Source organism: Camarhynchus parvulus, chromosome 1A (genome assembly GCF_901933205.1).
Source record: "Camarhynchus parvulus chromosome 1A, STF_HiC, whole genome shotgun sequence".
NCBI lineage: Eukaryota > Metazoa > Chordata > Aves > Passeriformes > Thraupidae > Camarhynchus > Camarhynchus parvulus.
The window spans coordinates 63,895,341-63,910,278 of NC_044586.1; the positions used below are offsets into that span (position 1 = coordinate 63,895,341).

General features: G+C 45.6%; 1 protein-coding gene across 1 annotated transcript; it reads left to right on the forward strand.

Moving 5' to 3' along the window:
* The first annotated feature begins 5,354 nt into the window (after nucleotides 1-5,354).
* On the forward strand, nucleotides 5,355-14,546 carry PHYH (phytanoyl-CoA 2-hydroxylase). The gene is made up of 9 exons (XM_030960080.1): nucleotides 5,355-5,545; nucleotides 7,718-7,773; nucleotides 8,506-8,616; nucleotides 8,707-8,872; nucleotides 9,467-9,548; nucleotides 10,474-10,655; nucleotides 11,432-11,581; nucleotides 12,612-12,743; nucleotides 14,335-14,546. Exons 1-9 carry the CDS (start codon nucleotides 5,447-5,449, stop codon nucleotides 14,386-14,388), a joined length of 1,032 nt encoding a protein of 343 aa, XP_030815940.1. The 5' UTR covers nucleotides 5,355-5,446; the 3' UTR covers nucleotides 14,389-14,546.
* The last annotated feature ends 392 nt before the right edge of the window (nucleotides 14,547-14,938 follow it).

Here is a 14,938-nt window from a genome sequence, read left to right on the forward strand (position 1 = left end):
TCGAGTAAAGCTGAGGGCAAGTAGGTTATCTCCAAGTATATTACCCACTTGATTTTGTTTATTTTACTTACCAGCACCAAGCCTGCAACATTTTGAATTGTTTCCCCTGCAAGTGCTGCTGTGCCTGCTGTCAGCAAGAGGAGGGCTCGTGGAGGGGATGCTGGAGCCCCTGTTTGCCCAGCCAGCACGGGGAGCTGCCCCTTGCAGCAGCCTCAGCGCTGACCCCGCTCTGCCCAGACACTCCCTGCTGTCCTGAACTGCGCTGAACCCGCTCCTGAAGCTTCTCCCACGTTCTGGAATTTGCTCCTTGATACTCAGACCAGCAAGAAGAAAATCTTGGATAATTGTTACTGCAGCAAGAATTACAAAGGCTTCCATCTATAAAAAACGAGTTACTGGGTCAGATCAAGTCTTGCATCGTGCACGGTTTAAATTTCCAGTCTTCCTCTAATGGCATCTCTGGCAAACCTTGGCTCATCTTCTTTCCACTCAGTAGTGTTTTTAACAGACACCTTTTGCAAAGCTAGAATGTTTTTTTTTTAATTCCCCTCTTGTGAATGGCTTAAACCACATAGTCCCTCATGCTCCTTTTCCTGGAAAAGAAGTCTGAGAGTTGTGGGTTCACCACAAAAACCTCAAAGCAGTAACCAAGTTTTTGACTTTGCTTTGAGAAAAAACCCTCAAAAACTTAGGTTGTTCATGGCAGTTCTGAAAATAAAGTATCAAAAACCAGCTGTGCAGAAAATACTGTTTTAATTTTTTTTTTTTTTCCCTGCTGTTTTGTGATGTTTGTTCTGTTCATTTTCTCTATGGTCGTGGGCAAGACTGCATCTATATAGGTTATTTTAGTTTAAAAAAGCCCTAAGTAGATCAAATGGGCACAGAACAGTTGATTCCTTCTGCATAGGAGTGCATGCAGAAAGGTCAGTTGTAGTTGAAACTGGCGCTGGATGTGTGTCAATTCCCCTCCGGCAGAAGCAGGTCCCTGTCGGTCGATGCTGTTGGGATTTTTCACTCATTTTGATAATCGGTTCATCAGCCAGGTGTGAAACCGACGCTTGTCCTTGCCTGGACGTGCCCGGAATGGCAGAAGGTCCATCCCCAAGGGAAGCTGTCTGAAGGAGGCTGCTTTTCTCTGGACTTGAGGAGGAAGATTTCCTGTCGCGGCCGCTGGAGGCAGCTACGAGGAAAACCCCTCGGGTGAGCCGATTTAAAAACCTCTCTCCCAGTGCTTCCTGATGGCTGGAATTTACATCCCAAAGCGCTTCCTGGTGTGCCGCTGAGCGGGTGATGATAACTTGGGAAGTCCTCTGCGAGCATCACCTTGGTTGACAAAGTTTTATGACTTGTTTTGTTAAATCAGAGATTGTAGATCCCAGTTAGCTGTAGGAGGGTATATTGTAAGGGACTGGCAAGTCCTAAATCCTTCACCATTAAGCAAGACGCTTATAGATTCTTCTTAAATGAAAGGGGTTTGGAGATGCTGCTGTCAAAAAGCTGTGAGAAAGCACAATGAACAGCTGTTTTTAGTAGCCACGTCATTTATACAAACATAATGTACTTTGTTTGCATACGCAGGAATCTCTGCATGCACTAGCTCCCATTCCTACTTGCAGAACTCCATCCAAGTTGTGAAAAGAGTGGAGGAAAAAAAACTATCTTTCTTTGAAAAGAAAGCATTTAATAATCAAAATATTCACTAGGCCAATCAACACATTTGATAAGTAGGATATATTTTTGGAAAGTTTGTAACAGTTGTTGCTCTTTAGCCTGTTGTTTTCCTCAGCATTTTGCTTTCCCCCACATCAGGGAAAAAAAACACTTTAAATCTGTGGCAGTATATAAAGCCAGAATAGTTTGGCTCTTTTTCTTAGGTATTTTTGGATTTCATATTCTGCTCTAAATTCAGGATTAAAGCTTTTCTAATAATGAGATAATGAAATGTGACTGCTGCAGTGAGAGGGCAGCAAACCTGAGCTGGGTGAGCATGGTGGGTGATATTTAGTGCTCCACTGATTTTTCACTGAAAGTCAGGTGAACAGTTGGGAAGAGCCACCTGAGTTCATGTCTGCATTCTGACCATGAGATGTGATTGCAACCCCTGTGACTGGTGCTTGAAAAGAGGAAAGGTAATAAAATACCCTCTTGTTCAGCCCTTTGCTAGGTGTTTTTCCCAGCTGGGTGCTCATGAGGGAGAATGGGAACCCTTTTGGGAGCTGTGGACATCAGTAAGAGCAACATATCAGTGAGGGAGACTTCTCCTTTCTGGCTCACTGGCACTGAAGAGCGAACCACAACTGGGGCTCTTACACTCTGCTCAGAGCACTGGTGGGTCCAGCTGTCTCTGGTATTTCCAAAGGGATGTGTCAATAAGGAATGGGTGGGCATCCCCAGCTGAGACGTTTGGGACAGCTGCAGAGAAACCTGGCAGTAGCTCCTCCTTAGGATAAGGGTTGGCCAAAGCTTGGAATTCAGCAGAGGGCAGGAACTAAAGCAAAGCCCAAGGCAGAGAAGTCATCAAGACCCTTGATCCTTTGCATGTCCTTTGTCACTATGCCCCTTGTTTTGTTCTCTGATTAATCCATAGCTCCCTTTCCCTCCTTTTCCCTTCTACCATCCATATAAGTCCTTCTTGACTCTTCTGGTGATGAGAAATGAACCTGCACGTTGGTGGTGGATTTTGTTGTTATTGTCTCATCAACATCTGTTTTCCCTGGCATCTCAGTTAAAAAAGCTAATTTTGCTGAGTTGGAGCAGCTGCCACTTCTCACCACAGTAAATTAAGCTTTCAGAAGACCTCATCTTTGGAATTACAGTTCTGATCATAATGTGGATTTTAATAGTCAATTGAGATGCTTATTAAATTATAAGACTGTGCATTAGGAATGTTCCTGTGCTGCTGGAAGAATCTCAATCGTTTAGGTTTTATTAGTTTTGTGATTTAATGAACAGAAAACATTAAAACAAAAAGCCAAATGCAAACCATCTGTATAAAAATGTTCTATAAAATTCAGGAAACTGACAGACATAGCTGTAAAAGTACTTTGCAAAAGACACAGCCTCTCTTAAATGCCATCCATTTTAATACAATGATTAATGCCACCATCAGTTTCCTTAACAAAGAAAATTTCTGCCTTGTTTCTTTTACTGTGTTCATGACATTCAGCCTGTATTTCAGCGATGCTTATCAATGGATTTGAAAATTATTCACTCTGGACTGGTAAAATGCAAAGGATGGGATTTTTTTTAGGTTTCCACACACTTCTAATTCCAGGGGGTGTAGCTACACCACCAGCAGCCTCCGTGTCACTGTGTGGTGCCGGCAGTGCCAGATCGATCTTTTGTTGCGTTAAAGTTCTGTCCCTCAGCAGGAGGGTACAAATACAGGGCAATGACCTCAGCCACCCGCTGCTCCTGCCAAGGTGGGCAGGGTGTCCTCAATTCTTTGCTGTGTGGTAGAATACACCAGGGCAGTCCAGTGACATGGGAGTCACTGGTATGGAGATCACCAGAGAGGCTTTGTGTAAAGGAATAATGGTATTTAATGCACAGAGATATTAGGGTTTTTGGAGGCTCTTCTTGTTTAAAAATGCATATATTGGGAAAGGGTTCTTCATCCAGAGGATGGTTGGGCACTGGGACAGGCTCCCCAGGAAGTGGTCACAGACCAAGAAGGTCACAACCAAGAAGGCTGACAAAGTTCAAGAAGCCTTTGGACAACATTCTCGGGCACAGGGTGGGATTCTTTGCTTGTGTTGTGCTGGACTTCAGGAGTAGGACTGATGGTTCTTGTGGGTCCTTTCCAACTCAGGATGTTCTATGATTCTATATACATTTATGTACGTGTGTATTATGTGTATATAAAAGCATCTTAAGTAATCAGTACAGCCAAATTCCTACTTTTTATTCATTTTTTACAGGTATGAAAGACACCTTTGCATAAGATGCTGTCAAACATGTACCTGTGGAAGAAATATCTACATTGCAAACAGGTCCATGCTGCAATAGGCATGTGTAGTATTATTCTGCTTCATCTTTTTGACAGGGCTTTTACCTAAACTTTGCAACACATGAGATTTATTGAGGTTCCTGTTTCAGTTTGGATTGTGAAAGCAATTGCAGCATAGATCTAAATTATATATAGGCCTTTCAATGCAGTTATAATTAGGAGTTCAGTAATAAAGCTATTACTCTAGTTGCTTTTTTTCCCTGCTCCCCCTCACTAGTTTGATTTGAGGGACTTTTATTAACTTTCTGTTTTCCTATGACTAAGAGTTTTCCTATGGCTCAGGAGTCAAAGGTCTGATTTTATTGGCAATGAAGGGTGCTGTCACTGCTGCTGCTGTTGTACTTTCACAGTGCCTGTACTCTTGCCTTTGTGACTACACAAAATCGTTTAGAGAGGGTTTTTTCCAGGGTTCCCAACCTTGTTTGTCCCGTTTCCGTGAACAGCCTGTTCTGTTAGGTCCCTGGAGTGACTCCACCAAGCATACTGTAAGAGCCATAAACACACATGTGCCACAGACCAGAGCAGTTGGTAAACCTGCTGTAGTTTATTTAAATAATGGGAGTTTTGCCACTGAGTTTTAAAGAGAGCCAGCTTCCAGGATACAGGTTATGTACAGAAACCCTTCCTACCCATGCCTTGGCTTCTGTTCATCTGCAGCACTAACAGGAAGCTTAGTGTATTGACAGCTGAGTTTTTGATCTACCAACATGTCAGTCCAGATTCCAGCAAAACCTGTTGCAAAAGGGGAGTTGAACTTCCTAAAGCAGCTGTAAGCAGAATTTTGCTGCACATTCTGTCATCATGGGCCTGCCTGGAGCTACAAAAGACTTGAGATGGTGCCTCTTAGGGAACACGGCCTGGACTGCTCATGAGCAAGGGCTTTATGGACGACCCGGCAGGTGTGAGATCTGTTTTCACACTGGGGCCACAAGAATCTCTCCGAACGTTTTCATGGAGGAATGAGGCGAACTCTGACCGTCTCCTTAGAGACGGGAGATAAGGCATCGATCCGTGCCGGCCTCAGGAGTGCATTGTGCCAAGCGCTGCTCTCCACACGGGGCTGATGAAATTCACTGCTGGCACAGAACGGGAAAATGAGGGGAAGCGGGAGGACGAACATAAAGAAATCTGCACAGAAAATTCCAAGCTCTCCGCATGCCCGGCCTGGCCTCCCTCAGGCCCTTTCCCCGGGGGAGCTGCCGGCCCGCGGCTCCGGCGCTCTGAGGGCGCCGGGTCCCTCACGGCCGCCTCCCGCCCCGCACACCCACCACACCGCGGAGCCCGCCAGCATCCGGGCTCTGAGGGCTCCCGGTTCCGCCCTGCTTCCCTCAGGCCCTTCCCACCGCCGTCCCGTGCCTGCCTGCTGACCGGGGCTCTGAGCATGCGGCGGCCCCGGCTCCGCCCCGGCCGGGACAGCGCTGAGGCCGCCCGGGCGTCATGGAGCGGCTCGGGGAGCAGCTCGGGGAGCGCTCGGCGGCCCGGCTGGACACCATCCTGCGGCACCTCTCCCCGCGGCTGGCAGCGGCCCCGGCTCCTGTATCCTTCTGCTGTGGGATCGGGATGGGGCAGCAGCAGCGCTTTGGCCCCCCGTGGGTCGGGACTCCGCTTCCCCCAGCCCGGCGCTCTTTGCCCCTCGTTCCCCGCGCCCTTGTGGGCCCGTGCTGTGTCCGACAGGGACACCGGGCTGGCAGGGACACACAGGGCGATCCTGCCCTGTGTCCTGCTGCTGGAGGACAGCACTTCCTGGCAGCCCCGACTGGAATTTGGGGGTCAGTACCTGACCCACCCCAGAGTCTCTCCCTGAGCTTCAGCCCCGCAGGCTGTGGGGAGCTGGGATGTGGATCTCGTCCGTGCCCCCCAGCACCGAGCCAGAGGCTTCCCTGCAGCCAATTCTCCTCCCAGAGATTCAACTCCGCATGACTTAGAAGGTGCACGGCAAGTCACAGATTTCGCTGAAAGGTACAGACTGGACTGGTAGAGCAGCAGCAGGAAAAACATCAAGGTTTGGTTTGTGAGTGGGAACCGAGGTGGAAATGTTGGAGGCTGCCAACATAAAGCAAAGGAAACCCGGGTAGAAATAAGTTTTTGTGTTGATGTGTCCCATGCTTCCAAAAGTTAAGTGGAGTATGCTTGCTGAGATTATTTTTAAAGCTGTTGTCATAAATGTTGCTTTTAAAACAAAAGCTTTTTCACAGAGCAGAATGCTGACAAGTTACCTCTCAATTATAATACATAGAAGAGGACGTGATCAAAGAGGATGTAGAAGTCCTCAAATCGATTAAAAATATGAAGGCAGATGGATAGTTGTTGACTCAGACTGGCATAACACAAGTAGGAACACAAAATTAGGAATAAATTATAGGAAAAACACCCTGGTTGTAACACACAGGAAGTAAGGAGAGATGCTGCACAACCTGTTTGTGTTTAAATCTGGGTCATGCAAATAGCTTTGGACCAAAACCGACTAGGCTGGGCTGGAGCAAGAAAGGTGTGTGGGTAAAGTAAATTACAGACTAATAAGAATGATTTATTTGATACATCAAGTGGTACATCAGTTCACTAGTTTTGTTTTAATATCTATACCTCGTGGTTTTGGTTGTCCAGGCAGCCCAGACTTGTCCTCTGAATGTTGTCAAGTGTCAAGAGGAAAACCAGTGAGAGGAAAAGGCACTACAAAGCCTGGGAGGAAGGTGCTGAAATGGAGTCCAGCACTGGGTGGACTTGTCTGCTGTCCCCCCGTTGGGGAGGTGGAGGTGCCGGGGAGGGTCCCATGCTGGGGTTCAGCCTGTGCCTGTGTCTCCATCAACTGTCTGTGGACATTTAGGAGCCTGAATGATCAGGAGTCCCATATTCACTGAAATTAGGCCTGAAATGTGGTGTGTGGAGCACTGGTGCCCTCAGTTGGGGGATTCCTTGCTCTGGGACCTGCTGTGGCAGCAGGTCCCCCATGTTCTTCTCTCTGTCTTCCATCCAGTTCCCAGCACCTTTTCCTCCCTCTGGCTCATCATTTGTGCCGCACATTTTTGCATGAGTTGTTCTTCTTCCACTGTATGTGACTCTTGAAGCTTCCTGGTGTGGGGACACAACTGCTGTGATGAAACTTTATTTCTCATTCCCAAAGCGTTCATGGTTTTATGAGCAGTAAAGGAAAGTCATTGGTTTTCACAAAACCCTGAAGCAAACATGCATGTGCAGACCGAAAGATCAGCATGAGAATGCTCATTTTTGTTACGGATGACACTTCAGTACCATGCATAAAGCTCTTGTGAGGCTTCTTTAGCAAGTGGGGTTTAATTGCCCTGTTGATGAGAATGTGTCTCTGCATAAGAGAAAAAAAAGCTTTTTTAAAACCTGTTGAAATGGCTTGAAGTGGAGGATAAGCCTAAAGCTCTCCTCTCTTCTTGCTATCCCTGTCATTTGGAAGGGACCTGATCTCTGCAGTAATTGGAGAGATGGTGAGGGTTTGCAATACTGTATGAGAACATGAAACCTCAGGTTTACTCCTATTGCTTTATTGTTTTAGATTATTTTCATTTATAGAATATTTCTTATTATAATTTATTATTATGGAAGCAAAATGAAGAAGGTGGATTGAGTGTCCAGCACAGCACCTGCCTTTAAGATGAACAGCACTGTAGGATCGAGGACTCATACCTGTTGATAGTGTTCTATTTTGCTTGATTGTATATTCCTTAATTCCCACCCCAGATAAGCATTCCTACTTCAGCGCAAGTCAGTGTTGCTCCTCATTCAGGGAGGTTTAGGTAAGCTCCATCTTCCTTGGTAGAGATAAAAGCAAAACAACCTTCAGAGCTCAGCTCTTTCTTCTCCTTTTGGGAAGGATGAAAGTTCGACAAGAAAGTCTCACAGATATGTGTGCTTAGCAGAAAGATTTTTAAATGTAGAGTCTGATGAAGGAATAGAGATGGAAGCAAGTTTTGATGTAGAAGAAAAGAATTATGGATAAGCAAGGAGGCAAAGGGTGTGTTAGTTAGAAGGGGTTTTTATGGCTTGGAGCAAAGGATAAAGCCACCTCAAAAAAGATGTTTTTACCAAGCAGAAAGATAGCACAGGCAAACAAGTCAGCAAAGTTGCAAGTAGAAAAAAGGTCTCAGAATTTTCCACTGCAAGAAAACTGAAAAACAACTTCTACCTTAAACTGTAATGTACTAACTGTTAGTGATTGGAGAACAGTAACATGAATATGGTAGTTATAGTAGTTATGACAGGCTGTAGATAAAAGTTAAGGTATAGATTGGTTCTACTGTATTAAGATGCTCAGCAAAGAAAAGTATAGAATGCATTGTAACCAAAACCAGAGGGTCTCTAGGCCTGCCTGCAGCTGGAGCTGACAGCCATAGGCACAGGCTCTGTCACCCACAGCAATGCAATTTGGAGAGCCCCTGGAGTCGCACATCCCTCATTTCAGTTCTTACATTCCCCCCAAGCACACGTGTTGGTCACTAGGTGTGGTTAACGTGTCCCTTGTGTCCCAGCTACACCCTGGACAATGATGTGCTGAGCACGGAGCAGAGGCAGTTCTATGAGGACAATGGGTACCTGCTCATCAGGAACCTCGTGTCTGACCAGGACATCGAGCGCTTCAGGTACAGGCACTGCCTGACGGGCTGGGGGGAGCTCTGGGGAGCTGGAGGTCGTTGGGTTCTTCCAACATGGATGTTCCCTCTGGTTTGCAGGAAGGAGTTCACCAGGATCTGCAAAAGAGAGGTGAAGCCACCAGGAGTTATGATTATGAAGGATGAGTCGCGGAAATCCCAGTTTGGTCAGTCTGAAAGCGTGGTTAATAAAGTGCAGGACTTCCAGGAAGATGAAGAGCTGTTCAGATACTGCACTCTGCCTGAGGTAAAACAAACAAAGGGTGCTGGTGTTGGTGGAAGAGCCTGTGTGGAGGTATCTGACCCTGAAGGTCACTCCCATAAACACACAAGTGAGGAAGGAAGATAAGTCAGCCTTTAAGAGTGTTCTGCATGAGCAGGGGATGGATGGAGGTTGGGGCAGAAGACTTAAAGCAGTGCTGCTCTGCCCCTGGTCTGGAGCCAGTCAGGAATGTGACTTGGCCAAAGCATGCCAGGCTGGAGGGGCAGATCAGCCACATGTTCTGTGTGTTTTATTCAGGCAAACATCTGTTCCTGGGAAGGTCCAGCCTTGCAGCCAAAATTTGTGCGGCAGATACAGCTCTGTGGGAGTACCCTCCCCATCTTTTCCACCCTTCTCAGCAGCCTGCAGCACCATCTTCCTCTTGGCCTCCTCCCACCATTCCCATTTGTGTGCCAAGCCAGATCCTGCCTCCTGTCCTGCATCCCTCCATCCTTCCCAACCTCCTCCTCCTGTACCCTTGTCCTCAGCCAAACATCCAGCCCCCAGTGCTTCCTCAGCAATGTTTCTTCTTGTTTTTCATGTTTCTTATTTCTTTTCCTAATGTTTTTGTCTTTGTAGATCCTCAAATATGTTGAGTGCTTCACAGGGCCAAACATCATGGCAATGCACACCATGCTGATAAATAAACTTCCAGATTCTGGTAAGGAAAACTTGGGTTAGTGGAAAATGGATGAAATATTGTGTGCATGCCAGAATTGAACTTAGTATTTTAGAAAAACTGTAAAAAAATTAAACCCAAATAACATTGAAAATTTACAAAGCCATTTTGGTGATAGTTTGTTTTCCTTTTGCCTTGGTTTAATGAGACAAGATAAGAAAACACAGGAGAGTTTTTGAGGCTGCACAAAGTCTAAATAGTATGGCAAATGAGACAAGTAGAAATATCCTAACTGTATCTATTTAAGGAACAAAATCAATGGCAAAATAAGTATATAAATTATATATAAAAGGCTCTTCTGGTGTGGATGATGTTTCATTTCCATAGGGGAAAAAATAATAAGCAAAACTTCAAGAATATTTATTTATGTTTAGGCTTCATGGAAGAGATCCTCTAGGGCAGAGACTCTCTGTGGAGGCTGCAGTCCATAAATGAGATTTTTTTCCCCTCTTTTAAAGAAAAAGCTAAATAAACATGAGCAAGGTGCAGCACAGACAGGGTTGGTTCTGCTTGCATCACAGCAGTACATCCAGTGCCTGCAGAGAGCACAGCTGTTGGAAGGTCCTTGTGCTCAGGAGGTTTGTGCAACTCTGTGCTGGTTAAAGATCTCAAAACTGGAGAGCAGCCAAAATGAGTGATGAAAAATGTGTGCTGGTGGTAAAGGCCAGCAAAAGGAGCCTTCTGAGGGGTCACAGAGCTGAGCAGCTTTCACTGTGTGACCCAGGAGCCACCACCATGGTCCATTTTGGGCTGGGATGGCAGCTTGGCTTGGCTTCCGTGGCTGGGCTGGAGCAGGCACTGAGTACACCAGGTGTCTCCAGCATCCTTAGGATGTGCCACGGTGGTTGAAAAGAAGGAGAAGGCTGTGTCACATTGGCGAGGCTGGAGGTTTCTGTCTGTGTTGCAGACCAGCAGACCTTCCTGCACCCCATGCATCAGGACCTGCACTATTTCCCCTTCCGGCCCGCGTCCCGCATCGTGTGCGCCTGGACCGCCATGGAGAGGGCTCACCAGGACAATGGCTGCCTGCACGTGCAGCCAGGGACACACAGGACAGCCCTGAAGCCTCATGGTTATCCACAGTGGGAGGTAGGGAGTCGTGGAGGGCTTAGGAAGGGGGTGTGTTTTGGCTGGGAAGGACTCACTGTAGGGGGAGCATGTGCAGGTCAGAGCTGAGGTTTTCCATGATTTTTTTTTTTCTTACATTTTTCTTACATACTGACATTGATTTGGGAGAGAGTTTTGTGGGTGACCTCACTCCATGTGACAAGGGTGGATTTGCCTCTGTTCCCACCTTCACCTGGAAAATGTCCAGCACGTTGTGGCATGACAGTATAAACACATGCCAACATTTTCCACTGCCCTTGCCAAGTGTGAGGGCTCTGTCTCCTCCTATCAACTCGTTCCTGCCTGGTAGCATGTGTACTGTCCCAAAGAGAAGCGTGACAGTAACCAGCTGGATGGAATAAAAGGAATAAAATACCCAGTGATATCTTCCTCTTAAGAGTATGTGTTTCCTGGCAGGCCTGGCCTGTCATTGGTGATGGTTATACCAGGAGAAGGAGGCTGGACTCCAGCAGTGGCATCAGGCCACCCTTGTGGGCTTTCCCAGTGCTCTTCTCTGTTCTCTCCAGCTGAGAATGTCTTTGTCCAAGTCCAGTTGCAGAAAATACAGAAAGTATCATTTTTCTGTATGTGAGGCTTGAGGTAGAAGGACTAGTAGGCAATAGTCAGATTTTTAGCTTGGCATGTGGAATATTCTCTCCAGGGGAAAGCAGATCCATAGCTCTCCCTGCTGTGCTCTGAGAATCAGCACTTCCTCTAATCCTAACTGAGTGATTTCAGTTCAGCCTTTTCTTTCCTAGGGTAAAACCAACAAACTTTTCCATGGGCTGCTTGATGAGGATGAGAAGATTCCCAAGGTTCACCTTGTCATGGAGAAGGGAGACACAGTGTTCTTCCATCCCCTGCTCATTCATGGCTCTGGGATAAACAGGACATCAGGTTTTCGAAAGGTAGGAAAACATCTCTTGATATAATTTTTTTATAATATTGATTAAAAAAAATAAATTATCCAACTATCCCTCTACTTTTATCCCCATCCCCTTTGAGTCCTTTCTCAGTTCATGAATATGTGGATGAATGTTTTAAAGAGTTTTTATCTTCCTAATATACTTCAGCACTCTCTTGATTATTTATTATTTTATTTTAAACATCTGTCTTCTGTAAGAAGAGCATGCTGTGCAGCTGCTTGAGAAAAACAGAACAGGAGTAGAAATTAGATGTTGAATCTATGTTTAAATTAAAGCCTGTCTGGCTGTAATTGCTTTTCTGAAAGTTCCCTTTCAGCTGTCCCAGATATCAGGACTTTACCAAATCTTTTTTTTTTTCCCTGTCTTCTTGGTATCCCATCTCTGGATAACAGGAGTCTCCATCATTCAATAAATAATATTTATTTATATGATTGCACAACCCATTTTTCTATAAAAGATTTGTCAACATGCATGATTCTTTAACTGAAACAGGCAGAAGTGCCCTGCTTTGGAGGCCTGGTCCTGTCTCAGGAGGGATTCATCCAGGCACTGCAGCATGGGCTGCTCTGTTTTTATTTTGGTTTGCCTGTTGTGTGGCTTGTTCTTTCAGCCCCTGTGGCAGTTTATTGGTGGATTCAAAATAAGTGGGTTGTGACCCTTGGGGTGCAGGAACTAAGAGCCCTTAGAGCACACACAGGTCTGCCCCAGCCCTGACTCTCCCTGTTTCCACTCCAGCTGCTGATATTCTGAGATCAAGCAGTACAGCTCGTGCTGAGGGAGTGAGGGGGAGAAGGGAGGGAAGAAGAGCAAGAGAAAGAAGTCAGCAGCAAGAGTATTCCTCCAAGGGGACACTCTCCAGAGCCCTTGGTAAGGAGGAAGGGTTTTGCTGGCATGGTCTGTAAGGAATCTGTAAGGAAGGAGTGATGTGTCCACAATCTGGAATGCATGAGTTTTTCCCAGCAGTTGTTTGTAGTCAGTGTGACAGTGAGTGACACCCACTTTCCTCACACAGAGCATCAGCTGCCACTTTGCCAGCTCTGAGTGTCACTACATTGATGTCAAGAACACAACTCAGGAGCACCTGGAGAAGGAGCTGCAGGAAATGGTTTGCAAGAAATACAATGCAACTTCAGTGGAGCTCAAGGTGAGACTTGGCTCTGTGCCCTTTGTTACAAACCAGGTCAGTTCCCTTTCCCAACTCTCTCCTGTGGCACACTGGTGCTCTTTGCTATGCCTAGCTTGGCAGATCAGGCTGTACCAGGCAGAGGTGCTTGGCAGACTGAAGGACCTGATGTTCAGAGGATGACTGGCAGGCTTTTTTGGGGCCTTTTTCCTCATAATGCCTTGTTCACTGGCAGCCTCTTCACATCCCATGATCTCCAGAAATGCCTTCAGAAGCTCTGCTTGTAAATAAAAAAATGTGGTCATTTGCCCTGAATTCAAAACTATAAATTGGAATAAATTCAGTGCTTGTCCAGTTTTTATGTCCACAGTTCTTACAGTTCCCCCCACCAATGGTAGGTGGATTTTCCTTTTAAAACAAGTAGCCACATCTGATCACAATAACAAATGGATTTTTTTTTGCTTGAATATAATCCCACATCAATTGTTTATACTTGAGGCTATAGCAGGTTTGTCAGCAGTGATATATATCTGCCTCAAAAAAAAAGGGACTAATGGACTCTTGCTGAATAACTGAGACCATTGAGTAAAATAGAAAGCAAATGTGAATTCTTTAGGGATCCAGCCACTGAAAGAAAAATAAACCTTGTTACTGGGGTGAAAATGTTCTGAATATCTTAATCCACAGCAGTTCCCAAGCGTGTGCAAAGCCAGTATCAAGGCAGTAAAGTCTAGATGTAAAAGCAGCAATTTTATTTTAAAATGTACTTGTTTTACAATATCTGGGGCTTTCTGGAGGGGGGAACTTTCTTTTTCACTGTCACTGCAGGCCCCCAGCCAGGTATTAATTAGCATTGACTCCATTATTCTCAGGAGGCTGATCAATCACTTTATTATTCTATAATTATTAAGAAACCCATCACCCTTACAGACAGTCACAATACAGGTGGACACAATTGGTCCTTCAATCCAAACACCATCACCATTGGCCAATTAAGAAACCACCCTCTGGTAAACAAATCTCCATAACACATTCCACATGTTCACAACAGGTGGAGCAAGTGAAAATAAGAATTGTTTATCATTCTTTTCTCTGATCTTCTCCCAGCCTTTCCCAGGATGATTCCTGGGAAAGTTGTGCCTGTTGCTCTCTGTGGCCAGAGAGCTGCTGCCACATTTCACCCTTGGTGGTTTTGTGTTGTTCTGTGTGTTTCCCTCCAGTGTGCCTGGGTGTGGTGGGGTGCCCAGATGTGTTTTGCATGCTGATCTTTCATGGCTGTAAAGCCACAGCTTGCTTGGCTTTCAGTTCCTGGGGTTATTTAGGTGCTTGGTGAAATCCAAAGGGATGTGTAGTGAGGCTCTCTCCTTCTCCAGAGTGGAAATGAAGTTGTTTTTACAAACTCCAGAGAAGTCTCTGTGTTCTTGTGTAGCTTTAAGGATTTTTTTTAGCCAGAGTTGGAGTTTTCTCCCAGAGGAGTGCCCAGGTCTTATTTCACCTTCGCAAGATGATAAGAACTAAGTAATCCTCTACTTCCATCTGTGTAAACTGAAATCCTGGTCACTTTTTTCTGGCCCTCAAGGTGCTTTTTCTTTGTCTCATTTTTGTTTTGAAGGATATTTGGAACTTCCGAGCACGGCTTGTGCAAGGGGAAAGAATCAACCTTTAGAAGAGCAGGATGGAAAACGTGGACTTGAGAATGAGCTTCTCTGAGGGAAGAGCACAGGATTCTGGACAGGCAGAATTACCTTTGCTGACCTCTGTAATGGTAACTTAGTAAAGGTAAATGCTGCACTGCAAAATCGATCTATGCTAATTCAGAATAATTGCACTGAGCTTGGGCAGCTGATGTATGTCAAAGGAAACCTAACCTAGAAAAACAGATTTGCTGCAGGTGTCTTAGACAATCAAAGAATCAAAGTCTTGAAAGAACACTTTGATTTTCTTGGTGTTTTCATTCTTATTTCTTAAAAGTTTTTAACATTACACAGCTTTAGAATGATGCTATCAGCGACATGGGGAGTTACTAGTGTAGCTGGTGAAGAGGTGGGTGTTGGTACCAGCACAATCCATGGTGTAAGGAAGCAGCTAAAGAGAAAGCAGCAACCACTCACAGAGAAAATTGGGATTTATGGACAGGAATATGATTGCTGGCAGAGCTCCTCAAGCATGGCTTGGCATGGCATGCCTGACCAGGCAGCTCTGGCACAGGTGAAATA

What these genes read in the sequence shown, in the direction of transcription:
- PHYH (XM_030960080.1), top strand. Translation starts at nt 5,447, where the DNA reads ATGGAGCGGCTCGGGGAGCAGCTCGGGGAGCGCTCGGCGGCCCGGCTG. An exon ending in AAATAAACTTCCAGATTCTG is followed by an intron (nt 9,549 to 10,473) that starts GTAAGGAAAACT and finishes TCTGTGTTGCAG; the next exon opens with ACCAGCAGACCTTCCTGCAC. An exon ending in GGACATCAGGTTTTCGAAAG is followed by an intron (nt 11,582 to 12,611) that starts GTAGGAAAACAT and finishes TTCCTCACACAG; the next exon opens with AGCATCAGCTGCCACTTTGC.